The sequence below is a fragment of the Macaca thibetana genome, chromosome 9, assembly GCF_024542745.1.
Source record: "Macaca thibetana thibetana isolate TM-01 chromosome 9, ASM2454274v1, whole genome shotgun sequence".
NCBI lineage: Eukaryota > Metazoa > Chordata > Mammalia > Primates > Cercopithecidae > Macaca > Macaca thibetana.
In genome coordinates, this window is record NC_065586.1 from 17,558,247 (window position 1) to 17,583,628 (window position 25,382).

At 43.6% G+C, this 25,382-nt stretch overlaps 2 protein-coding genes across 2 annotated transcripts in view; both read right to left on the reverse strand.

Moving 5' to 3' along the window:
• HACD1 (3-hydroxyacyl-CoA dehydratase 1) overlaps window positions 1-15,131 on the reverse strand; it is a 28,387-nt gene extending 13,256 nt beyond the window's left edge. The window contains exons 1-4 of the mRNA XM_050805413.1: window positions 14,791-15,131; window positions 2,405-2,522; window positions 2,200-2,218; window positions 2,034-2,122 (exon numbers count right to left, since the gene is read on the reverse strand). Coding sequence (XP_050661370.1) covers window positions 2,034-2,122; window positions 2,200-2,218; window positions 2,405-2,522; window positions 14,791-15,047 — 483 coding nt within the window. The 5' untranslated portion in view covers window positions 15,048-15,131. The remainder of the gene's footprint in view (window positions 1-2,033; window positions 2,123-2,199; window positions 2,219-2,404; window positions 2,523-14,790) is intronic.
• TRDMT1 (tRNA aspartic acid methyltransferase 1) overlaps window positions 1-25,382 on the reverse strand; it is a 687,969-nt gene that overhangs the window by 472,628 nt on the left and 189,959 nt on the right. The window lies entirely within an intron of this gene.

Sequence of the window (25,382 nt, forward strand, 5' to 3'; positions counted from 1 at the left end):
TTCCCTTTACCTCCATCTCTCTCGTTAATGTCTAGTTAATGTTGTCTTTCTTCTCCTTCATTCTTCAGACTCATGGTGGTCCTAACTCAGCTATCATATTCCCTCACTGCCTGGAAGAGTCTCTCTTCTCGTCTGTGAATGCTGCCCTCTTGCTTTTAAACGAGTAGGCAAAGTTAATTAATCCTTTGCCTCTCCCATGCCATGTGCTCGCTGCTGTCTGCACTACCTGCATGGCAGTTGCTGGTTAGGGAACAGGTAAATCATGCAAGTTGAGTGAAAGATACTAGTCACGAGAGATAAAGTATATAAAGGCAGGAGGTCAATGAGCTGTCCCCACACAGACAGGAGGCCAGTGAAGCTAAGAGGAACAGAGAAGAGGTCAGGTGTCAGTCCCCAATCTGAGATAAGAAAGTCATCTGAGAAATGGAAAGGAGGCCAGAGATCTGTCCTTGGGGAGACAGGAGGTTCTGAAGGCTGTCAAGAGGTCAGAAGGGTTCACATGGGAAATGTTGCTGTCATGGGTTTAATTTTTTTTTTTTTTTTTTTTTTTTTTTTTTTTTGAGATGGAGTCTCACTCTGTTGCCCAAACTGGAATGCAGTAGTGCGATCTCAGCTCACTGCACCCTCCACCTCCCGGGTTCAAGCAATTCTCCTGCCTCAGCCTCCCGAGTAGCTGGGATGACAGGCACCCGCCACCACGTCTGGCTAATTTTTGTATTTTTAGTAGAGACGAGGTTTCACCATGTTGGCCAGGCTGGTCTTAAACTCCTGACCCTCAGGTGATTCATCCACCTCGGCCTCCCAAAGTGCTGGGATTACAGGCATGAGCCACCTTGCCCAGCCCTAACATGGGTTTAAAAATGCCCAGTATCTTGACATAGGAGCATGGTGTCTATCTCGCCTAAAAGGTTTGAATATTAATTAGATTCAATAATTAGGTCTGTCTCCTGTCATGCCTCAATAAAAATTGTTTATTTTTCCTTAAGCTCCTTAGCATTTTCTTTAAAATTATTTTTAATTGGAAATTAAAATTGCATATATTTATGGTGTACAACATGATGTTCTGAAATATGTACACATTGTGAAATGGCTAAATCAAGCTGATGAACCTATGTATTACCATATATACTTATTTATTTGTGGTAAGACCCTATTCTCTTAGCAACTTTCAAATATACAACACACTGCTATTAACTATAGTCACTACATTGCATAATACATTTCTTGAACTTAATTCCTCCTAATTAAAATTTTTATCCTTTGACCCCTTCTAACTTTTAGTCTTTTCCATTTGTTCAGATCTTCAGGACTGCATTTACTTTTTATGTCTGTTGCTATAATACTCAATGCTAAATGAGATATAACTTTTTTTTTTTTTGAGATGGAGTCTCGCTCTGTCGCCCAGGCTGGAGGTGCAGTGGCACAATCTCAGCTCACTGCAACCTCTGTCTCTCGGGTTCAAGCAATTCTCCTGCCTCAGCCTCCTGAGTAGCTGGGATTACAGGTGCTCGCCACCATGCCTGGCTAATTTTTGTATTTTTAGTAGGGACAGGGTTTCATCATGTTGGCCAGGCTGGTCTCAAACTCCTGACCTCAGGTGATCCACCGGCCTTGGCCTCCCAAAATGCTGGGATTACAGGCGTGAGCCATTGCCCCTGGCCAGAAATAATAAATTTTATACTGACAACTTTGATTACACAATCAAAGAGGACAACTTGGATTGAAAAGAAACTTCTACAGAAAAGAACATTTTCTACCGCTTATTTGACAGAGTCTGAATACTAATTTCAAAAACTAGAAAATATCACACGAGAATATATTATGGATATAAGATGCCAATATTTGGTTTTGTTTGTGTTTCAAAGCCAATCTGCTAAGGCACTAAGTCAATGCACAATACCTAAAACTCAAACCCAACTCCTTGTTGTCCAATGCTTCCACTTCCTGAAATACACAAATGTCAATATTTTAGATTCCTATGAATGGAAAGCTTTCCTGCAGGCTCAAGCAGACAATATGTTTGTGTCACTTACTGGTTTTATACTGTGAGTAATGAGCCACACCATAAAGATTCTTGAACTCACTTGGACCCCAGTCACAAGCACAGAAGTAGGTACAATTCCTTAAAAAGAAAAACAAGTCAACTATTGCCCTAAAGGCAATTTAAAATAAAAGTATAAAATTGAAGCAAAAACTCACCAATTAAACAGTGAACTATCTGTAAGCAAATAGAAAAAAATCATTACGTCAATAATAGAAAACATTAAATAAACCACTGTCAACACTGGTATTAAGCAAATCCACAGGTGGTATGTAATCAGCAAAATCGTATTGATTTTGCACAACAAAAAAATATTCACATAAATATTACAGCAATAGAAAAACAGCATGATGGAAAACTTACCTCAAGCAAAGCAAATGTCTGGAAAAATTTAAGTGTCTTCTGAACACTTTTATATAAACCTCTGTGTGTTCCTTTTTCCATATAAAAACGTACCATGGCAATAGCTAGAACCAACCACCTAAAAAAAAAAAAAGTATTTTATAAAGTTCTTTCGGACTTAATACCACTGATTTATACATTTGTGTTTACAGCAGCATTATGCAAAATAGTGAAAAGGTGAAAGCAACCGAAGTGTCCATAAGTGAATGAATGGATACTTGAAATGTGGTCTATACAGACAGGGCACGGTAGCTCACGTCTGTAATCCCAGGACTTTGGGAGGCCGAGGCGGGTAGATCACTAGGTCAGGAGATCGAGATCATCCTGGCTAACAGGGTGAAACCCCATCTCTACTAAAAATACAAAAAATTAGCCGGGCGTGGTGGCGGGTTCTTGAGTCCCAGCTACTTGGGAGGCTGAGGCAGGAGAATGGCGTGAACCCGGGAGGCGGAGCTTGCAGTGAGCTGAGATCGTGCCACTGCACTCCAGCCTGGGCAACAGAGCGAGACTCCGTCTCAAAAAAAAAAAAAAAAAAAAAAAAAAAAAAAAAAAAAAGATAATGTGGTCTATACAGACAATAAAATATTAGCCTTAAAAAGGAAAAGAAATTCTGACATATCATGCAACACGGATAAACCTTGAAGACCTTATGCTATGTGAACTAAGCTAGGCACAAAAGGACTACTACTATATGATCTTTTTTCTTTAAAAAATTTCTTTGTTTGCATTATGTGTTGCTGTCATCTTTAACAAATTACTGATTGATTGAGACAGTATCTCACTCTGTCACCCTGGCTGAAGTGCAGTGGCGCAATCATGGCTCACTGCTGCCTTGACGTCCAGGGCTCAAGCGATCCTCCCATCTCAGCCTTCCCCATAGCTGGTACTACAGGTGTGCGCCATCATATCCAACTAATTTTTGTATTTTTTGTAGATATGGGTTTTCGCCATGTTGCCCAGGCTGGTCTCAAACTCCTGAACTCAAGCGATCCATCCACCTCAGCCTCCCAAAGTGCTGGGATTACATGATGTGAGCCGCCATGCCTAGCGTGTATGATTTAATTTATATGAGGTATGCCTAGGGTAGTCAAATTCATAGAGACAGAAAGTAGGATAGTGGTGGCTAGGGGCTGGGGACAGATGAGGCAATGAGGAGTTAGCGTTCAGTGGGTGCAGAGTTTCAGTTTTGCAAGATGAAAAGTTATGGAGACAGAAGGAAGTAATAGTTACACAAAAATGTGAATGTACTTAATGCCACTGAACTTATACTTTAAAAAGGTTAAGTGGGCCGGGTGCAGCGGCTCACGCCGGGAATCCCAGCACTTTGGAAGGCAGAGGCAGGCGGATCACCCGAGGCCAGAAGTTCGAGACCAGTCTGGCCAACACGGTGAAACCCCGTCTCTACTAAAAATACAAAAATTAGCCAGACGTGGTGGCGCACGCCTGTAGTCCCAACTACTCAGGAGGCTGAGGCAGGAGAATCGCTCCAACCCGGGAGGCGGAGGTTGCAGTGAGCAGAGATCACACCACTGCACTCCAGCCTGGGTGACAGAGCAAGACTCCATCTCGGGACAAAAAAAAAGTCATCAATTAATATTTACTTAATTTTCACTAAAACAACAACAACAATGACAACAATTGCCAAGCCACAGGTAGGAGATCAGCCATGGGCCTGCTTTCAAAAAGGTTGCTTAAAAAAAAAAAGGGACAGGCACAGTGGCTCACCCCTGTAATCCCAACACCTTGGAAGGTTGAGGTGGGTGGATCACCTGAGGTCAGGAGTTCGACACCAGCCTGGCCAACACAGCAAAACCCCGTCTCTATTAAAAATACAAAAATTAGCCAGGTGTGGTGGTGGGCACCTGTAGTCCCAGCTACTTGGGAGGCTGAGACAGGAGAATTGTTTGAACCCGTGAGGCGGAGGTTGCAGTGAGCTGAGATGGTGCCACTGCACTCTAGCCTGGGTGACAGAGTGAGACTCTGTTTCACACACACAAAAAAAAAAAGAAAGAAAAGAAAAAGAAAAAGAAAAAAAAAGAAAAGAAAAAACAGCCTGGGCAACATGGCAAGATCCCGTCTCTACAAAAAAAATTTTAGAGGCATGGTGGCACATGCCTGTGGTTCCAGCTACTTGGAAGGCTGAGGTGGGAGAATCACTTGAGCACAGAGGCTCTGGTTGCAGTAAGCCATGTTTGTGCCACTGTAATCCAGCCTGTGCAACAGAGACCCTGTATCAAAAAAAAAAAAAAAAAAAAAAAAAAAGAGAGAGAAAGAAAAAAGAAATACTATATGCCCTCGCTATTAAACTTACGTTTGCATATAAATATAGCTTATGTTCTGTGAAGTAATGGTACTTTAAATGTAGGCTAGACTTGTAGAGACCAGCTGTCTCATACTACTTCTTACTCTTCCTAAAGTCATTAATAAGAAGTTATTTTTTTCCAGTTTCCCTTGCAATTACAAAAGCACGTTTAAGTAACTTACCTCATCTGTAGCTTTTTAAAAGCTCTAATAACTCACCCAGGGAAATGAGGAGCTACCCTAGTCTTTTTAGATAGTCTCCAAAGAGGCTAGTGAGTGGATTTATGAAATATAAAATTATCATGCAGTTTTAACTTTTTAAAACAAACAACACTCATACAGTGGACCAATGGCTTGAAAAGATTCCTGCAAAGAATCTACTAACTGAATCTGATGAAAATGCATGCTCAAGAGAACAATAAGATGGCAGAATGACACTTCTATTCCTAGAACATAAGGTAAAAGCAGTGACTTGTTCATCAGATTGGCAAGAAGTCAAGTAAGTATCGAGAGGAACACAAGGACCTTTGAAATGCAGACATATTCATGGTAATAACAATGACAATAATAAGTGTATTGTCAGAGTGCTTTCTATGTCCTAGACACTGTTTTCAATGCATAACATACTAACCGCAAATCCTCACAATAACCCTGTGAGGTTATTTTATTGAATATGAGGGTCTTCTATTATCCTATTGAATATGAAGGTCTTCTATTATCCTATTTCACTACTGAAAAATAGGCAGAGAGGGTCACACAGCCACCACTAAGCTCAGAGTATATGCTCTTAAGCCACTATGCTGTATCAGTCTGGCTCTAAGTATATACTGTGCCCTGAGATACCAGCTAATCATAGCAATTCATATTTACATTGTATTTTTTATGTTATATGGAGAGCCTATGCTCAAATATTTTAATTGATAGTAGCGTGCTATCCAAAAAGTTTGAAGGCCACTCTTTTAGATGAGAAAATCATCTTCCAGAGACATTGAGTTACTTACCTGAGTCTTAAGAGTAAGTTAATGATTGAGTCTGAAACAGAACCTGTGTAGTTTCTAGACTCCCTAGTCCTGACCCCTTTCCACTCTTCCCTAGCTTCACTGTGGCTATGACTGATGGATTTATCTCATGTGAGTGCCGACACTGAACTCAGTGCTGGACTGATCCTGTGGCACTAATTTGAATCATGCTTTAGGTACCTTCCACAACTAAAGTGTTATGATTTTATTATCTTCAATTCCAAGTCCCCGTATTTCTTCTAAGAAAACAAAAGGTATATTAAGATATTTTCATTCACATTTTCCATACGCTTGTCTTTTTCAGGTGAATCCAAATCAGATGTCCACAAAAGATAAGTTTGAGAGGCAATTATTAACCTACCAATCAAAGGAGTCATTTGGACGGCAAGTTTTCTACATTTTTAAACAGCATTGTATAAAACTCCATGCATCATTAACATTATAACAAGTTCTACTGTTGTTCCATAGGTGGCAGTATTGTACCACCTAGCACAGTATCATGCTCATGCCACTCACTAAACTGTGGGAAATAAAAGAAATTAACAGACTCAGGGGTTTGAAAGGACCCATCGAACCATCTATTCTAACCTCTTGTCTGTTTTTCCATAAATAAGGCCAGGGGCCAATTGAATCAGGGTTCACTTCCTAAGCCCTCCATCACAAGGGGTGACAGTCAAAGTCTTCTAAGGGTCCTGTATTGAACTAGTTTTGAACCTCCTTCATCCATCTGCTTAGTAACTATAATAAAACAAACAGAAAATATTTCAAAAGCAATTGGAATTTCTGCAATTAGGATTTTTTTTTTTTTTAGATTCTCGCTGTGGCCCCCAGGCTGGAGTGAGTGGTGTGCCTGTGGCTCATGGCAGCCTTGGGTTCCCACGCTTCAGCAATCTTCCCACCTTAGCCTCCTGAATAGCTGGGACCATAGGGGTGTACCATCACACCTGGCTCATTATTGTTCTTGCTGTTGTGGGTTTTTTGTTTTGTTTTGTTTTTTGGTAGAGATGGGGTCCCCCTACATTGCCTAGGCTAATTTTGAACTCCTGGGCTCAAGCCATCTGCCTGCCTCAGCCTCCCAAAGTAATGGGATTACAGGTGTGAGCCACTGCACCTGGCCAGACTCTCTCTTTTGTGATACTAGCAGTTACTGATGATCATTGCCTAGATCCATTATTTCAATAATTATTGAAAAACAATATTCTAGCTTGCTATTTCCTTTGTATACCTCCTTTAGCCATTTGGAGGCTTGTACCGAAGATAGTCTTCAACTTTCATACACTCCATACTTTTTTTTTTTTTTTTGAGATGGAGTCTTGCTCTGTCGCCCAGTCTGATGCAATTTCAGCTCACTGCAACCTCAACCTCCCAGGTTCAAGTGATTCTCATGCCTCAGCCTCCAGAGTGGCTGGGATTACAGGTACCTGCCACCACACCCAGCTAATTTTTGTATTTTTAGTAGAGACGGGGTTTCAACATGTTGGCCAGGCTGGTCTCGAACTCCTGACCTCTAGTGATCTGCCTGCCTCAGCCTCCCAAAGTGCTGGGATTACAGGCGTGAGCCACCATGTCTGGCCCATACTTTCATATATTGTTCACTGACACATCTAAACTGCCTTTTCTAGATAAAAATTATACTTTCCTTTAGCAGCCAATATGTGAGTGCTTCCACTGATTGTACACCGGCACTCATGCCAATAATGAGTCAACCTGAAAGATTCATAAAAGAAAAAACGCCCGAGAAATTGATTTTCACTAAGATTAAGACACCTGCTCTTTGAAAGGCACTGTTAAAAGAATAAAAAGTCAAGCCCAAACTGGAAGAAAATATTTGCAAATCACATATCTGGTAAAGCACTTGTATCCAGATTGTATAAAGAACTTTCAAAACTCAGTAACAGGAAATCAAACAGCCCATTAAAGAAAAAAAATGGGCAAAAGGTTTTCTTTTTTTCCTTTGTTTTCTTTTTTGAGACGAAGTCTCAGTCTGTTGCCCAGGCTGGAGTGCAGTGGCACGATCTCGGCTCACTGCAAGCTCCACCTCCGGGTTCACACCATTCTCCTGCCTCAGCCTCCAGAGTAGCTGAGACTATAGGCGCCTGCCACCACGCCCAGCTAATTTGTCCTACTTTTAATAGAAACAGGGTTTCACGGTGTTAGCCAGGATGGTCTCGATCTCCTGACCTCGTGATCCACTCACCTCGGCTTCCTAAAGTGCTGGGATTACAGGCGTGAGCCACCATGCCCAGCTAAAAATGGGCAAAAGATTTGAACCGACACTATACCCAAGAAGATATACAATTGGCAAGTGAAGCACATGAAAAGATACTCAGTATCATTAGTTACTAGGGAAAACAAAATCAAAATCCCAAAGAGATAACACAATATACTTCTCAGAATGTCTAAAATTACAATGACTGACCACAGCAAGGGTTGGGAAGGATGTGCACCAATGGGAAGTCCTATTCATTGCCAGAGGGAAGATAAAAGGGTATAACCACTTTGGAAACCAGTTTGGCAGTTTCATAAGAAATTACACTTTGGGAGGCCAAGGCGGGTGGATCACTTGAGGTCAGGAGTTTGAGACCAGCCTGGCCAACCTGGTGAAACCCCGTCTCTACTAAAAATACAAGAAAATTAGCCTGGCGTGGTGGCGCAACGCCTGTAGTCCCAGCCACACAAGAAGCTGATGGGTGGATTGCTTGGGCCCAGGAGTTCAAGACCAGCCTAGGCAACATGGCAAGACCTTGTCTCTACAAAAAATTTAAAAAATAGCCATATGGTGGCACATGCCTGTAGTACCAGCTGGTCGGGAGGCTGAGGTGGGAGGATCACTTGAGCCTGGGAGGCTGAGCAGTAAGCTGAGCTGGTGCTGTCTTTAAAAAAAAAAAAAAAAAAAAAGACTATTTTAAATAAACCACTAGGAATAAAAATGAAATTTTAAACATCCACTGTGCAGCAGGTATCCTCCTAAGAACTTCATATCCATTATCTCTTTATTCCTTTATAATCTAGCTAAGTAGTTGTGCTGTTCCAACTTTACAGATGAGAAAACTAAGAGTCAGAGAGGTTAAGTAGCTTATCTGAGGTTACCCAGCTACAAAGGAATGAGACACAACCTTTAAACCACACCTTTCTGTATTGTGTACAGACTAAAATCCAAACATGTTAGCAAAGCATCTAAGGCCCAGTGCAATGGCCCAAGCTACCTGTCCGTCTTCATTTCCCACTCTACACTTCAGGCCCTCTTCTTTTTTTATTTTGGAGACAGAGTCTCGCTCTGTCCCCCAGGCTGGAGTGCAGCGGCGTGCTCTCGGCTCACTGCAACCTCTGCCTCCCGGGTTCAAGCGATTCTCCTGCCTCAGCCTCCCGAGTAGCTGGGACTATGGGTGCATGCCACCATACCCAGCTACTTTTTTGTATTTTTAGTTGAGATGGGATTTCACTGTGTTAGCCAGGATGGTCTCGATCTCCTGACCTCGTGATCCGCTCGCCTTGGCCTCAAGTGCTGGGATTACAGGCGTGAGCCACGGCACCCGGCCCAGGTCCTCTTCTTGATGCCGTAACAGATGTCTTGCAGTTTCAGATCTCTGTCCTCTAACTCATGCTGTTTCCCCGCTTATGCCTACTAAGTCCTTCACCGCTCAGTTTAAATGCTGTGATCTCTCACAGAAAACTTTCTGTAATTCTCCCTGTCCGTCCTCTGACACATCTGCTTAGCACTTATCTCATTATTTTAGTGCAATTGTTGTTTATACATTAATGCCCCAGGTTACCCTGCTTTAAGGACAAGGCCTAAAGTATTTGAAGGACAATGCATTTATATATACGGGCTCAAAAGTATTTGTCGGAAAGAAAGAGAGAGAGAGAGGGAGGGAGAGAAATGCCCACTTCCCTATTATGAGCAAGTGCCATAAAAATCCTTACATCTGGCCGGGCGCAGTGGCTCATGCCTGTAATCCCAGCACTTTGGGAGGCTGAGGTGGGTGGATGACGAGGTCAGGAGATTGAGATCACAAGGTCAGGAGATTGAGACCATCCTGGCTAACACAGTGAAACCCCATTTCTACTAAAAAATACAAAAAAAAAAAAAAAATTAGCTGGGTGAAATTAGCTGGGTGTGGTGGTGGGCACCTGTAGTCCCAGCTACTCAGGAGGCTGAGGCAGGAGAATGGCATGAACCCGGGAGGCGGAGCTTGCAGTGAGCTGAGATTGTACCACTGCCCTCCAGCCTGGGTGACAGAGTAAGACTCCATCTCAAAAAAAAAAAAAAAAAAAAAAAAATCCTTACATCTGCCAGGCATGGTAGTAGCACTCACCTGTAATCCCAGCTACTCAGGAGGTGAACGCAGGAAGATCGCTTGAGCCAGGAGTTTGAGGCCAGCCTAGGCAACAAAGCTAGACCCCATCCCCCCAACAAAAAAAAACCCAAAAATCCCTACATCCTTTAAAGGTATAATTCTACTTCTGGGAATTTATTACACTAAGCCACTAATTGAACAGAAACAAATAAAAGTAAAATGTCATTAGGGGCATGATTTAATCCATTATTGTGTATTAATTCTATACACTCATATGTAACTATCAAAAAGTGTAATTATGAAAACCATATGGCCAGGCGCGGTGGCTCATGCTTGTAATCCCAGCACTTTGGGAGGCCGAGGTGGGCGGATCATGAGGTCAGGAGATCGAGACCATCCTGGCTAACATGGTGAAACCCCATCTCTACTAAAAATACAAAAAAAAAAGCTGGGCGTGGTGGCAGGCGCCTGTAGTCCCAGGTACTCGGGAGGCTGAGGCAGGAGTATGGCATGAAGCCCGGAGGCGGAGTTTGCAGTGAGCCCAGATCGTGCCATTGCACCCCAGCCTGGACAACAGTGCGAAACTCCATCTCAAAAAAAAAAAGAAAGAAAAAGAAAGAAAACCATATGAAAACCTGACAGACTATTAAGTGAAAATGGAAAAATATACAATAAAGCAGATATTATAACAGTGCTGTAATACATTCACTCATTCATTCATTCAAATATGTATTGAGTACTTCATGGAGTTTACACTCTAATGGAGATGACAGACAATAAGCCCTGCGAATAAGTAAAATGTGTTGTACAGTCATATGAAAGAAAGTGGGATGGAGAAAAATAAACAAGCAAGGGAGATAAGGAGTATGTGTTTCACTATTCAACTTAAGATGGCCAGGTAAGGCCTCCTTGAGAATGTGATTTTCAGTAAAAACTTGGAAGAGGTCAGATATTCATATAAATGATAAAAAGAAAATGAAAGTATGTGATAGGCTTATAAAATGATGAGTTGTTTTTTACATTTATGCACAATTTTATAAGATTTCTTAAATACAGTTCCCTTTGCAATTTGGGGTGTGTGTGTGTGTGTGTGTGTGTGTGTGTGTGTCTGTGTGTTTTGCTTTTGAGATGGGGTCTTGTTATGCGGCCCAGGCTGGTCTTAAACTACTGGGCTCAAGCAATCCTCCTACCTCAGTCTCCTGAGTAGCTGGGATTACACGCGCATACCACTGTTCCCAGCTTGTTTTGAAAATTATTACAAAAAAATTAATAAACATGCCAAAGTTCTGCTAAGAGAAATAAAATAAGTTAAATGAACAAAAAGAACCTCAGCTAGTCCTCTGCTGTCCACCCCATGAAACATGTAAGTTCTTGTCCCAATTTCAACACTACAACTTCTTCAACCTTATTTACCACTATTTCCCAACAGCATCCTCCAGTTCAATCAAGAGAATACATCAGGCTTGCATATCATGCCTATTTCCAGAATTTATAATCTTATTCCTTCTTCAAATCTCAATGCCTCTAGAAAGCCTCCGAAGAGTCAGTTACAGAGATTATTCCATTTCAGTATCCCTTATTTTGTAAATATGACAAGGAAACTTCTCAATAGAGGCAGAGGGAGACAAGTTTAGAATAAGCCCTGATTTGCCGGGGAAGGGTCAGGGGGACAGAATGGAGAAAGCATTTAATTCTGCGCCAGGTAAGGCAGGAGACCGGGAAAACTTCAAAGAGGTCTATCTGATTAGAAGTCATGGGAATAATAGGAGAACATTATACAAAAGTGAAAAACCTGAGCAAAGAAGCAGAGTGCTGTGAAAATACATGGTGCTTTGAGGGAAGAGTGAGTCAGAGATACCAAATGCAAGTTGACTGGAATGGGGACTCGGGAGCAGATTGCAAAAAGCCTTGAATGGCAGACAGCCTGAATCCCTTATGTCAGGGTGGAGGTGGCAGAGAGTCACTGAAGTCTTTAAACTGGAGCTATGCATTGATGTTCATTTTTGAAATATAAGTTGGCTTTCAACACAGAGAGTCAATTGAAAAGAGAAGGGACAGACACCCAGTTAACACAAGGCAGATATTTCAAAATGTTTACTGGCTGGGTGTGGTGGCTCACACCTGTAATCCCAGCACTTTGGGAAGCCAATGTGGGAGGATCACTTGAGAACATCCTGGGCAACAGAGCGAAAACCTGTCTTTACAGAAATTATTATTATTATTTTATTTTTTTGTGTGAGATAGAGTCTCGCTCTGTCATCCAGACTGGAGTGCAGTAGCATTATCTCTCAGCCTTCTGGGTTCAAGCGATTCTCGTGCCTCAGCCTTACAAGTAGCTGAGATTACAGTTGTGTGCCACCACGTCCGGCTAATTTTTGTATTTTTAATAGAGACGGGGTTTTGCCATGTTGGCCAGGCTGGTCTCAAACTCCTGGCCTCAAGTGATCCACCCAACTCAGTCTCCCAAAGTGCTGGGATTACAGACGTGAGCCACTGTGCCCAGCCTACTCTACAATTTTTTTTTTTAATTAGCTGTGCGCCTGTAGTCTCAGCTACTCAGGAGGCTGAGGCAGGAGGATCGCCTTGAGCTTGGGGGTTGAGGCTGCAGTAAGCACCACTGCACTCCAGCTTTGAAAACAGAGCAAGGCCTTGCCTTAAAAAAGAAAAAAAAGGAAAAAAAAAAAAAAAAAGAAGAGAAAAGAAAAGAAAACGTTTATTAACCGGACTATCACAGAGGAGAGAGAATTCTTTCAGTTCTGAATGCATTTAAAGGCGGCAACATTTGGTGACTACTGAATTGTTGTAAATACATTAGTTTTCTCTCTTTCCAAGATTATAATTTAGGAAGAAAGAAAGATGAAGTAGCAGGACGGTGAAGTCAGAGAGTCTGGGTTGAAGCGCATGTCTGACTGACACTTGCTGGCTGTGATCTTGGGCAACTGTCTGTGCCTCACTTTTCTAATCTATATAATGTAATATAATGTGCCCCTCACAGGACTTTAAAGGACTAAAAATACACCTAAAATAAGCAACACAGTCCCCTGCATAGTAAATCCTCAAATAACATTTGTGTGAACTGTATTTGGTATTCAGTATCATATGCTAAGCACATAATAGAAACTCAATCACCATAGGTAAAGATTTATTAAATCTTTGTCAATCACATTTTTCTATAAACCCTGGAGAAAGTTTAAAATATTAAGCCGGGAGTGGTAATCCCAGCACTTTTGGAGGTCGAGGTGGGAGGATTGCTTAAGGCCAGGAGTTTGAGACCAGCCTAGCCAACACAGTGAGAGCCCATTTCTATTTTTAAAAAATTAAAATAAAATATTAGGCTCGGTGCGGTGGCTCACACCTGTAATCCCAGCATATTGGGAGGCCGAGGTGGGGGAATCATTTGAGGTCAAGAGTTCGAGACCAGCCTGGCCAACATGGTGATACCCTGTCTCTACCAAAAATACAAAAATTGGCGGGGCGTGGTGGCACACGCTTGTAAGTCCCAGCTACTCTGGAGGCCAAGGCAGGAGAATCGCTTGAACACCCTGAACACCGGAGGCGGAGGTTGTCAGTGAGTGGAGATGGCACCACGGCACTCCGGTCTGGCGACAGAGTGAGACTCCGTCTAAAAAATAAAATGAAATACTGGCCGGCACGGTGGCTCCCGCCTGTAGTCCCAGCACTTTGGGAGGCCGAGGCGGGCGGATCACAAGGTCAGGAGATCGAGACCATCCTGGCTAACAGGGTGAAACCCCGTCTCTACTAAAAATACAAAAAAGCCGGGCGTGGTGGCAGGGGCCTGTAGTCCCAGCTACTCGGGAGGCTGTGGCAGGAGAACAGCGTGAACCCGGAAGGCGGAGCTTGCAGTGAGCCGAGATAGCGCCACTGCACTCCAGCCTGGGCGACACAGCGAGACTCCGTCTCAAAAAATAAAATGAAAAATAATAAAAAAAAAATACTAAACTTTTCCTCACATTTACATAAGTTAATACTTCGAGTGATAATGGGAAAATAACTTTTTTAAAAGGCAGTGCAATTAGAAATAGAAAAGCATTTTCTCAACAGGTTTTGAGAAGCAGTTGACACAGAAGTCACTTTGACAGCTCTGCGAAGAGCGACAGTCATTGTGTAACCTTAACTTGCAAGTCATACTCAAAGCCAAAAATGAAGGTCCAGAGTATCAGCCACGGAGTCTGAGGCCATAAAGATGCTGGGCAGGAGCTCCAGGCTGAGATAAAGGGGTTGGTTATTTCAAAATCGTCCAAAGTGACAAGCTCTAAGACGTGCTGTGCTTTAAAAAAAAAAAAAAAAAAGTCACGGTGAAATTAACAGGGGAGAAAACTCTGCCCAGTGATCGCAGCATGAGGCTCCGCGCTCTGGAGACCATCGGGTGGCCAGGGCAGGGCGCTCCTTCAACAGCAGCGAAGGCAGCGGCGCCCGGGCCGCAGCCGCCTCCCCCGCCGGCCGGCCCCGCATTCCTGCCCGGGTCTATACTTAACCTCCGGCCAGCGCCCCGCCGTGCACCGTATTAGGCAATGCCCGGAGCGCAGGGCCCTGCCCCCCCCGCCCGCTCCATTCAACCCCGGCGGTGGCCACGGCGACAGCTCCCTTCCCCCACGGCCGCTGCCCGCACCCCCCGCGCCCCTCATACCCCGGCCCGCGCCCCCTGAGCCCGGAACCTCCGCGGACCGCGGCGCGGGGTGGGCCCGAGGGCGCCTCGCGGCGCGCGTACCCCGCGGTCATGGCGATGTTGTAGAAGGTGAGCCAGGCGGTGGCCAAGAGCCCCAGGCGCCTCCGCTTGCCGGGGGCCTCCCGGTCCTCGCCGGCCTCCGAGGCGCCGCCGTTGGTGCCGTCCTCGTCGCTGGACGCCATGGTGGCCGCGCACCCGGGGGACGTGGGAGAGAGTAGCAGGAGCGTGGGAGGGGACCCTGCCCAGCGCGCAGCCCGAGCACCGCTGCCCAATGCCGCCACCTCCGTCAGGCGCCCCATGTGCCACGCGCAGGGGGCTCGGCGGAGCCAGCACGACCGCGACGGGGAGGAGCGGACGCCCCCGGCCACTGCCCGCCACGCCCCCGTCCCGCCCCGCCCCTTGGGAGCGCGCGCGGCTTGGGGGCCAGAAAGCCTGGCCTCGGCAATGGGGATCCAGAACCCCTGACCCCCGGCACGCTTTCCGGGCGGCGCTGTAGTTTCCGCTCCCGAGGAAAGTGCACCCGCCTCTCTAGCTGGGGGCCTCTTCATAGAGAGACGCCCAGACGCCTTGAGCCCTGGCGATGTGCGCCCTGCGAGTATTTAATGGGGACACAGGGAATGCACCTGAACTTGGCGTGGCTCTGCCCGCCTGGCCTTTTGTAAGGCAGTTTCTCAATGCGCAGGCAGAGAGCGGGATCTTCCCGCCGCTCATTCTTTTCTTTTTAGAGACGCGGTCTCAGTCTGTCTCCCAGGCTGGAGGGCAGTGACTCGAATATAGCTCACTGCAACTTCGTGGGCTCTAGCGATCTTCCCACCTCTGCCTCCCAAAGTTCTGTGATTACAAGCCTGAGCCACAGCGCTGAGTCAAACATTCATTCATTCTTAAGAGCTTCTGGGGAAGAAATGCCCATTTCGCCCTGTTTCCCGTTTACCAGGGAGTCCAACAGGTACTCCAACAGTTCTTCTAACAGTGAGAAGACCGTCCCACTTCCATGATTTATTTTTTTAGAGTCTGGAGTGCAGTGGTGTGATCTCGGCTCACTGCAACCTCCGCCTCCCTGATTCAAGAGATTCTCCTGCCTCAGCCTCCCAAGTAGCTGGAACTACAGTCATGCACCACCACGCCCGGCTGATTTTTGTTATTTTTAGTAGAGACGGTTTCACCATGTTTGCCAGGCTGCTCCTGAACTCCTGGCCTCAAGTGATCCACCCGTCTTGGCTTCCCAAAGTGCTGGGATTACAGGCGTGAGCCACCTCTCCCAGGCCCACTTGTGTGAATTTTACCGGAGCGTGTGTGTGTCTGTGCGTGTGTGTGTGTCTACCAAGTATTAGGCCTCTGAGCCCAAGCTAAGCCATCATATCCCCTCTGACCGGCACCCACGTATACATCCAGATGGCCTGAAGTAACTGAAGAATCACAAAAGAAGTGAAAATGGCTGGTTCCTGCTTTAACTGATGACATGACCTTGTGAAATTCCTTCTCCTGGCTCAGAAGTTCCCCCACTGAGCGCCTTGTGACCCCCACCTCTGCTGGCCAGAGAACAACCCCCTTTGACTGTAATTTTCCACTACCTACCCAAATTCTATAAAACGGCCCCACCCCTATCTCCCTTTGCTGACTCTCTTTTCAGACTCAGTCTGCCTGCACCCAGGCGAAATAAACATCCTTGTTGCTCACACAAAGCCTGTTTGATGGTCTCTTCGCGCGCGACACCAAGTCCACGGGTTGAAAGGGCATTGAGGTCAATTCAGTGTAGAATGTTCGATGTCTTAGGGGAGCTGGAGGAAAGAGGACCTGACAAGGCAAGGGCAGCAAAGAAGAAACATTTGTACAGATACAGGCAACCTAGACACTGGGCCAACAGGAACTCTTTCCAGCAAGGAAGATAGAATCCCACTGTTTCCTGCTTTCTCTCCTCTCAATCCCTATGCTTTCCCCTCTTAACTCTTTACTCTGTCCCCTTAAAGCATACAGTTAAGAAGGCAGGCTCTGGAGTCCGGTTACTGAAATACAACCCCCAAATTCCTGACTCCTCCCATTTTATTAGCTGTGTGAACTTGGACGATGTAACCTCTCCATGCCTCAGTTTCCTTAGTGGAAATAATTTTTTAAAATCGTGAGCCGAGATCGGCCATTGCACTCCAACCTGAATGACAGAGTGAGACTCTGTCTCAAAAAAAAGGAAAGGAAGGCTGGGTGTGGTGGCTCACCCCTGTAATCCCAGCACTTTGGGAGGCCGAGGCAGGCGGATCACTTGAGGTTAGGAGTTTGAGGCCAGCCAGCCTAACATGGTGAAACCCATCTCTACTAAAAATACAAAAATTAGCAGGGCATGGTGGTGGGCGCCTGTAATCCTAGCTACTCTGGAGGCTGAGGCAGGAGAATTGCTTGAACCCAGGAGGCACAGGTTGCAGTGAGCTGAGATCGCCCCATTGCACTCCAGCCTGGGTGATAGAGCAAGACTTCATCTCAAAAAAGAATAAAAATAAAATAAAGGGAAGAAAGAAGTAAAACTCTTTGCAAATGAGAGCAATGTGTTTCCTAGAAAATCCTAGGAATCTCGAGGAATCCTAAAAAAAAAAAAAGCCTACTGGAACCAGTGAACTAGTGGCAGGATACAAGATCAACATAACAAAAATCAATGGTTTTTCTACATATGTACACAGAACAACTGGAAAATGAAATTTAAAATAAACCATACCATGTTAATCAGCATCCCAGAACATGAACTATATAGGGATAAATTTCACAAAATATGTGTGACACATATATGCTGAAAATTATAAATCACTGCTCAAAATTATAAATCGCTGCTGAGAGAAATGAAAGATCTAAATAAATAGCAGTTCCCTGTTCATGAATTGGAAGACTGCATACTGTTAAAATGTCAATTCTCTCGAAATCCCAGCAGACTTTTTTTTAACTTGACAAGCTAACTATAAAATTCATACAGAGGTGCATAAGAAGAAGAAAGTTGGAGCACACATACATCTGGTTTAAAGACTTACTATAAAACTGGTTTTCAACACACTGTAGTACGCATAAGGTGAGACATATAGATCAGTGAAACAGAATCAAGTCCAGGTATAGACCTATATGTATATGGTCAATTGATTTTCATAAGAAGCTAAGGTAATTTCCGTGTGGAAAATATAATGTTTTCAATCAATGAAATGACTGGATAGCCATATCAAAAAATAAATCTTGAACCTTACCTCACACCATAGACAAATATTAAGTTGAAATGAATGACAGACCTAATCATGAAGCTATAATTACATAATTTCTAAGAAAATATAGAACAATCTTTTTGACTTTGGGCAAGGTGACGATTTTGGAGGTAAAAAAAAGCACTAATCATAAAAAGGAAATAAAAGACAGATTGAACTTCATCAAAATGGGAAACATGTGTTTTCAAGACAACCTTAAAAAAGTGAAAATATTCACAACAGATGTCTCTAACAAGGAATTTGTATCTAGAACTATCGGGGGAACCAGCCCCCAATATTTCAATGTAGGTTCTTTCTATTTTCCCTAAGTGTTGGCAGGTCTGAGAAATAAAGAGAAAGAGTACAAACAGAGGAATTTTACAGCTGGGCTCCAAGGGTAACACATATCGGTAGGTCCGTGATGTCCCTGAGCTGCAAAATCAGCCAGTTTTTATTAGGGATTTTAAAAGGGGAGGGGGGTGTACAAACAGGGAGTAGGTCACAAAGATCACATGCTTCAAAGGGCAATAAAGATCACAAGGCAAGAGCAGAATTAGAATTACTGATGAGGGTCTATGTCCCGCTGTGCATGTATTGTCTTGATAAACATCTTAACAGAAAACAGGGTTCAAGAGCAGAGAACCGGTCTGACCTCAATTTCACCAGGGTAGGTTTTTTCCCCCACCCTAGTGAGCTTGAGGGTACTGCAGTAGACCAGGGCATATTTCAGTCCTTATCTCAACCGCATAAGACAGACACTTCCAGAGCAACTGTTTATAGACCTCCCCCCAGGAATGCATTCCTTCCCCAGGGTATTAATTATTAATATTCCTTGCTGGGAAAAGAATTCAGTGATATCTCTCCTACTTGCATGTCCATTTATAGGTTCTCTGCAAGAAGAAAAATATGGCTGTATTCTGCCTGACCTCGCAGGCAGTCAGACCTTATGGTTGTCGTTCCTTGTTCCCTGAAAATTACTGTTATTCTGTTCTGTTTCAAGGTGCACTGATTTCATATTGTTCAAACACACATGTTTTACACTCAGTTTGTACAATGGTGGTCCTGAGGTGACATACATTCTCAGCTTATGAAGATAACGGGAATAAGAGATTAAAGACAGGTGTAAGAAATTATAAAAGTATTAATTTTGGGAACTGATAAATGTCCATGAAATCTTCACAATTTATGTTCTTCTGCTGTGGTTCCAGCCGGTCTCTCCATTTGGGGTCCCTGACTTCCTGCAACACAGAACACATAATGAAAGCTTACAACTTAATAAAACAATTCAATTTTTTGAAATGAGCAAAAGATTTGAATTCACACTTCACAAAGATATAGAAATGACCAATAGCCGGCCGGGCGCTATGGCTCATGCCTGTAATCTCAGCACTTTGGGAGGCTGAGGCAGGCAGACCACCTGAGGTCAGGAGTTCGAGACCACCTTGGCCAACATGGTAAAACCCCGTCTCTACTAAAAATACAAAAATTAGCTGGGCGTGGTGGCATGCCCTTGTAATCTCAGCTACTTGGGAGTCTGAGGCAGGAGAATCACTTGAACCTGGGAGGCGGAGGTTGCAGTGAGCCGAGATGGCACCACAGCACTCCAGCCTGGGCTACAAGAGCGAAACTCCATCTCAGAAAAAAAAAGTAAAAAAGAAATGGCCAATAGCACATGCAAAAGTGCTCAATTTTATTAGTCATTTGGGAAATGCAAATTAAACCCACAATGAGATAGCCCCACATAGCCACTCAAGTGGCTAATATATTAAAATGTTAGCAAGGACTGGCATTCTCATACAAGGTTGAAAAGAATACTGCTTTGGAAAATAATTTGGCAATTTCTTACATCAATATACACTTAGCATATGATCCAGTAATTTCACTCTTGGTATTTAACCAAGAGACATAAAAACATATGTCTACACTAAGTCTTGAAACCAAATGTTCATAGCAGCTTTAGTCGTAGTAACTCCAAACTGAAAATAACTCATGTGCCCATCAATGTGTGAATGAATAAACAGAGTGTAGTGTATTCATACAATGGAATAGTACTCAGCAATAAAAAGGAATATACTATTGTACATGTCACATGAATGAATCTCATTAACTTTGTGCTGAGCAAAAGAAGCCAGACACAAATTATATGGTATATGATTACTTTTATATAAAACTCTAGAAGAGCAAAATCCAATCTAAAGGGACAGAAAACAAAAAATGTTGTTTACTGAAGTTGGGGATGCCTGTAAGGAGAGGAGACTAAGAATAAATACAGAAAACCTTTTGCAGTAGTGTGAATGTTCACCATGCTGATCATGGTGGTTACACAGCTTTACATATTTGTTACAACTCATCATACTGGCCTGGTCCAGTGGCTCATGCCTGTAATACATGCATTTTGGGAGGCTGAGGCGGGCAGATCATCTGAAGTCAAGAGTTCGAGACCAGTGTGGCCAACATGGTGAAACACTGTCTCTACTAAAAATACAAAAATTAGCCAGGCGTGGTGGTGCATGCCTGTAGTCCCAGCTACTCGGGAGACTGAGGGATGAGAATCACTTGAACCTGCAGGTGGAGATTGCAGTGAGCCGAGATCATGCCACTGAACTCTAGTCTGGGCAACAGAGACTCAATCTTGAAAAAAAAAAAAAAAATCATACTGAATACATAAAGTAGATGCAATTCTTTGAATATAAATTATTAGAATTGATTTATAAATGCCATGAACAGGCCGGGCGCGGTGGCTCAAGCCTGTAATCCCAGCACTTTGGGAGGCCGAGACGGGCGGATCACGAGGTCGGGAGATCGAGACCATCCTGGTTAACACGGTGAAACCCCGTCTCTACTAAAAAATACAAAAAACTAGCCGGGCGAGGTGGCGGGCGCCTGTAGTCCCAGCTACTGGGGAGGCTGAGGCAGGAGAATGGCGTGAACCCGGGAGGCGGAGCTTGCAGTGAGCTGAGATCCGGCCACTGCACTCCAGCCTGGGTGACAGAGCGAGACTCCGTCTCAGAAAAAAAAAAAAAAAAAAAAAAAAAAAAAAAAAAAATGCCATGAACAGTATATATTTTAACATGTAAAATTTATAATATTGATACATTTAACATGAAACCCAAATATTGTGGCAGAAAGCCTTTGTATTTTGCAGTTAATAGTTTCCCTACCAAATATTCCTCTAAAGCATCGAATCTGCCAAAAGATATAACTCATTTTCACAACAGTTATGCATGGTACAAAGTTCAATATAATAACACTTTGAAAAATAAACTTTTAAATGCTCTAGCAATAAATAATATTTCAACAGATTTGTAAAATCGTCCCTATAAAATGTGAATTTACCATGTACTATGTAGAAATAGGTGATACAAAATTGGATGAAACATGGAGCCTGTTTTCATGAAGGTAACAATGTTATATAATGGATAAGAAAATCATACACATTAATGTATTCCAAGATATGTTATTAACATGCCACCTCTCATGTGCCAGACACTTCAGCTGATTTAATCCACACAATATTTTCAGGTAGGTATTACTATCCACATTTTACAAATGAGCTTATTAAAGCCTGGAGAAGTTAAGAAACTTGCCCAAGCTTGCCAGCCAATGGGCAGTGATTTTGAAGGACCACTGGCTCCAAAGCCCATGTTCTATTATGAATTGCAGAGTATAATAAATTTGAAAACAGAGTTACAAAGTGCTTTGGGAGCTAAAGAGCTGTCGAAAAATGTAACTTGTTTGGAGAATCAGAAAATGACTCATGCAAGAAATCACTTTTAAATACTTAAACTGAGTATGATTTCGACAAATCACAGAGAGTATTGCAGACTGAGAGTTGATCATAAACACAGGGACAGGAAAAACAAACAAGTTTGAGGAGAAGTGAGTTGTGCAGATTAACGAAATGTTAGCGGTATTAGGGGAGAAGGATAAAATAGATACACACTAAGAACCACTCTATTTTAAAAGGCAGTATGGCCGGGCGCGGTGGCTCAAGCCTGTAATCCCAGCACTTTGGGAGGCCGAGACGGGCGGATCACGAGGTCAGGAGATCGAGACCATCCTGGCTAACACCGTGAAACCCCGTCTCTACTAAAAATACAAAAAACTAGCCGGGCGAGGTGGCGGGCGCCTGTAGTCCCAGCTACTCCGGAGGCTGAGGCAGGAGAATGGCCTAAACCCGGGAGGCGGAGCTTGCAGTGAGCTGAGATCCGGCCACTGCACTCCAGCCCGGGCTACAGAGCAAGACTCCGTCTCAAAAAAAAAAAAAAAAAAAAAAAAAAAAAAAAAAAAAAAAAAAGGCAGTATGAGTTTCTAAAGATTTTCAGTATGAAAACCATAGAGAAGAAACACTGTTCTCAAAGATTAATTTGGACCAGGTGCTGTGGCTCCCCCCTATAATCTCAGCACTTTGGGAGGCTGAGGCGGGCAGATCACCTGAGGTCAGGGGTTCAAGACCAGCCTGGCCAACATGGGAAACTCCATCTCTGCTAAAAATACCAAAATGAGTGAGGTGTGATGGCGCGCACCTATAATCCCAGCTACACAGGAGGCTGAGGTGGGAGAACCGCTTGAATATAGGAGAGGGAGTTTGCAGTGAGTGGAGATAGCAGCACTGCACTCCAGCCTGGGTGACAGAGTGAGACTCCGTCTCAAAAAAAAAAACAATTAATTTTGCAGCAATATATCAAATACATTGGTATGAGGGGATGCAAGAAATGAGAGCTGTAGTCTAGATGAGTAAGAAAGACCAGAACTGGGTTGGTGGCAATAGTCGTTGAAAAGTGGATGGTGAAGAGAGCTTCAGTTTCATCTGCAGAGGAGGATGAATAAGGAGATATCTTAAAAAATAAAATAAAATTAGCTTTTGGGGTACAAGTGGTTTCTGGTTATGTGAATGAAGTGTATAGTGGTGAAGTCTGAGATTTAAGTCACCTGTCACCTGAGTAGCATATGTTGTACCCAGTATGTACTTCTGCTATCCCTCAACGCCCTCCCGCCCTCCCTGCTTCTGAGTCTCCAGTGTTCACTACACCACTCTGTGTGCCTTTGCATACCCATAGCTTAGCTCCCAATGATAAGTGAGAATATATGGTACTTGGTTTACCATTCCTGAGTTGCTTCACTTAGAATAATGTCCTCCAGCTCCATTCAAGTTCCTGCAAAAGAGATGAATAAGGAGATATCTTGAGATAACAAGAGAATCAAAATAAGATTTTTCTTTGTTGTTTTTTATTTGCCAAAGGAGTCATGAAAGAGGGAGAGATTGATCACCTATTTGGGATGGGCTATGTAATGAAGCAAGGTGTCTCTGACAGTGGAAAGATGAGGTAAGAAGATGGATGAAAAGATTAGGTTTTTTTTGTTTTTGTTTTTGTTTTTTACATGAAGTATTGCTCTGTCTCCAAGGGTGGAGTGCAGTGGCACGATCTCGGCTCACTGCAATATCCTCCTCCCGGGGTCCAGTGATTCTCCCGATTAGCTGGGATTACAGGTGCCCGCCACCATGCCCAGCTAATTTTTGTATTTTTAGTAGAGATGGGTTTTTGCCATGATGGCCAGACTGGTCTGAAATGCCTGATCTCAGGTGATCCACCTGCCTTGACCTCCCAAAGTGTTGGGATTACACGCATGAGCCACCATGCCCTGCTGGATTAGATTTCAAAAAGAGAAAAAAAAAATCCTTCTTTCTCAGACAGGAATAAAGAAAATGGAGATACAGATATTTTGAGGTAGGGAAAGGAAAGTTGAGGTAGGTAGCTCCACTGAGAATGAGGTGTCCTGAGGGCAAATAAGGTTTGGAATGGCACCTTATATATAACTTTATTTTCTTCTCAAAACATCATATTATTTTTCCCAGTCTAAGGAACAGCCCTTGCCTTTAGAATAAAGGCATTTAGAGCTCTCTATTATAACCTGAGCCCATAGGGACGAATGGAATATTACCTACTAGTCCATGCCATAAAAATCCTCTGATCCAGCAAGACAGGTCTCTTCCCTGTCCAAAAAGTGACCTAGACAGACTTTAATCCAAATATCCTTTCTGTTCACCCTCCCCAACCTGTGGTTTTCCCTTCCCAACTGCTCCCCAAGCTGCTGTTTTCCCTTATACAAACAAGAATGCTTTGAAAATCTCATTCATTCTTCAAAGACGTTTTCAACTCCAATTCTTTTAAGTGTCTTTCCCTGACCACTTCAATGTACATTAAATTCTCCAATAGTTTGTAGTGATAAGGTGTCATTTCTTTTGGCATTTAATTATATATCATTTTCTGCTTTTCCAATAGTTTGTAGTGACACAAATAGTTTGTAGTGATACCAATCGTTTGTAGTGATAATGTGTCGTTTCTTTTGGCATTTAACTGTATATCATTTTCTGCTTTTCCTTAATTTACACTTGGGTATGTTTTGTCTATGAAGAAGAAATGCATATGAGAGATCACAAACTATATTTTTAAAAATCATTCTCAAAAACCCATTAGTGTTTTGCAATTTTGAACAGCTTTGTGGAGTTATAAATGACATACAGCAAACTGCATATATTTAAAGTATACCATTTAATAAGTTTTAACAAATGTGTCCTCTGTGAAACTTTCACCACAATCAAGACAGAGAACAGACCGGGCGCGGTGGCTCATGCCTGTAATCCCAGCACTTTGGGAGCCGAGGCAGGCGGATCGCAAGGTCAGGAGATGGAGACCACCCTGGCCAACATGGTGAAACCCCGTCTCCACTAAAAATACAAAAATTAGCTGGGCGTGGTGGTGCACGCCTGTAGTCCCAGCTACTTGGCAGGCTGAGGCAGGAGAATCGCTTGAACCGGGGAGGTGGAAGTTGCAGTGAGCCGAGATCGTACCATTGCACTCCAGCCTGGGGACAGAGCCAGACTCCATTCCAAAAAAAAAAAAAAACAACAGAGAACATATCCATCACCTCAAAAACTGTCCTCCTGCCCTTTTGTAATCCCCACCTCCTCCCCCGCAACCACTCATCTGCTTTCTATCACTGCAGAGTGGTTTGCATTTGCAGAAGGTTGTATAAATAGAATCATACATGATGTACTCTTTGTTGACTTTGTTTTTGTGTTCACTCTGGGTAATTATTTTGAGCTGGTCCATGGTTGGCCCATGGTCATGTGATCTATGTAGTCCATAGAGTCTTGCACTTTGAAGGGCTCCGTGCTTGTTTGGGCCGGGCACAGTGGCTCACGACTGTAATTCCAGCACTTTGGAAGGTCGAGGTGGGAAGATCACGAGGAGATCGAGACCATCCTGGCTAACACGAAGAAACCCCCTCTCTACTAAAAATACAAAAAATTAGCCGGGTGTGGTGGCACACGCCTGTAGTCCCAGCTACTCAGGAGGCTGAGGCAGGAGAATCGCTTGAACCCAGGAAGCGGAGCTTGCAGTGAGCCAAGATCGCACCACT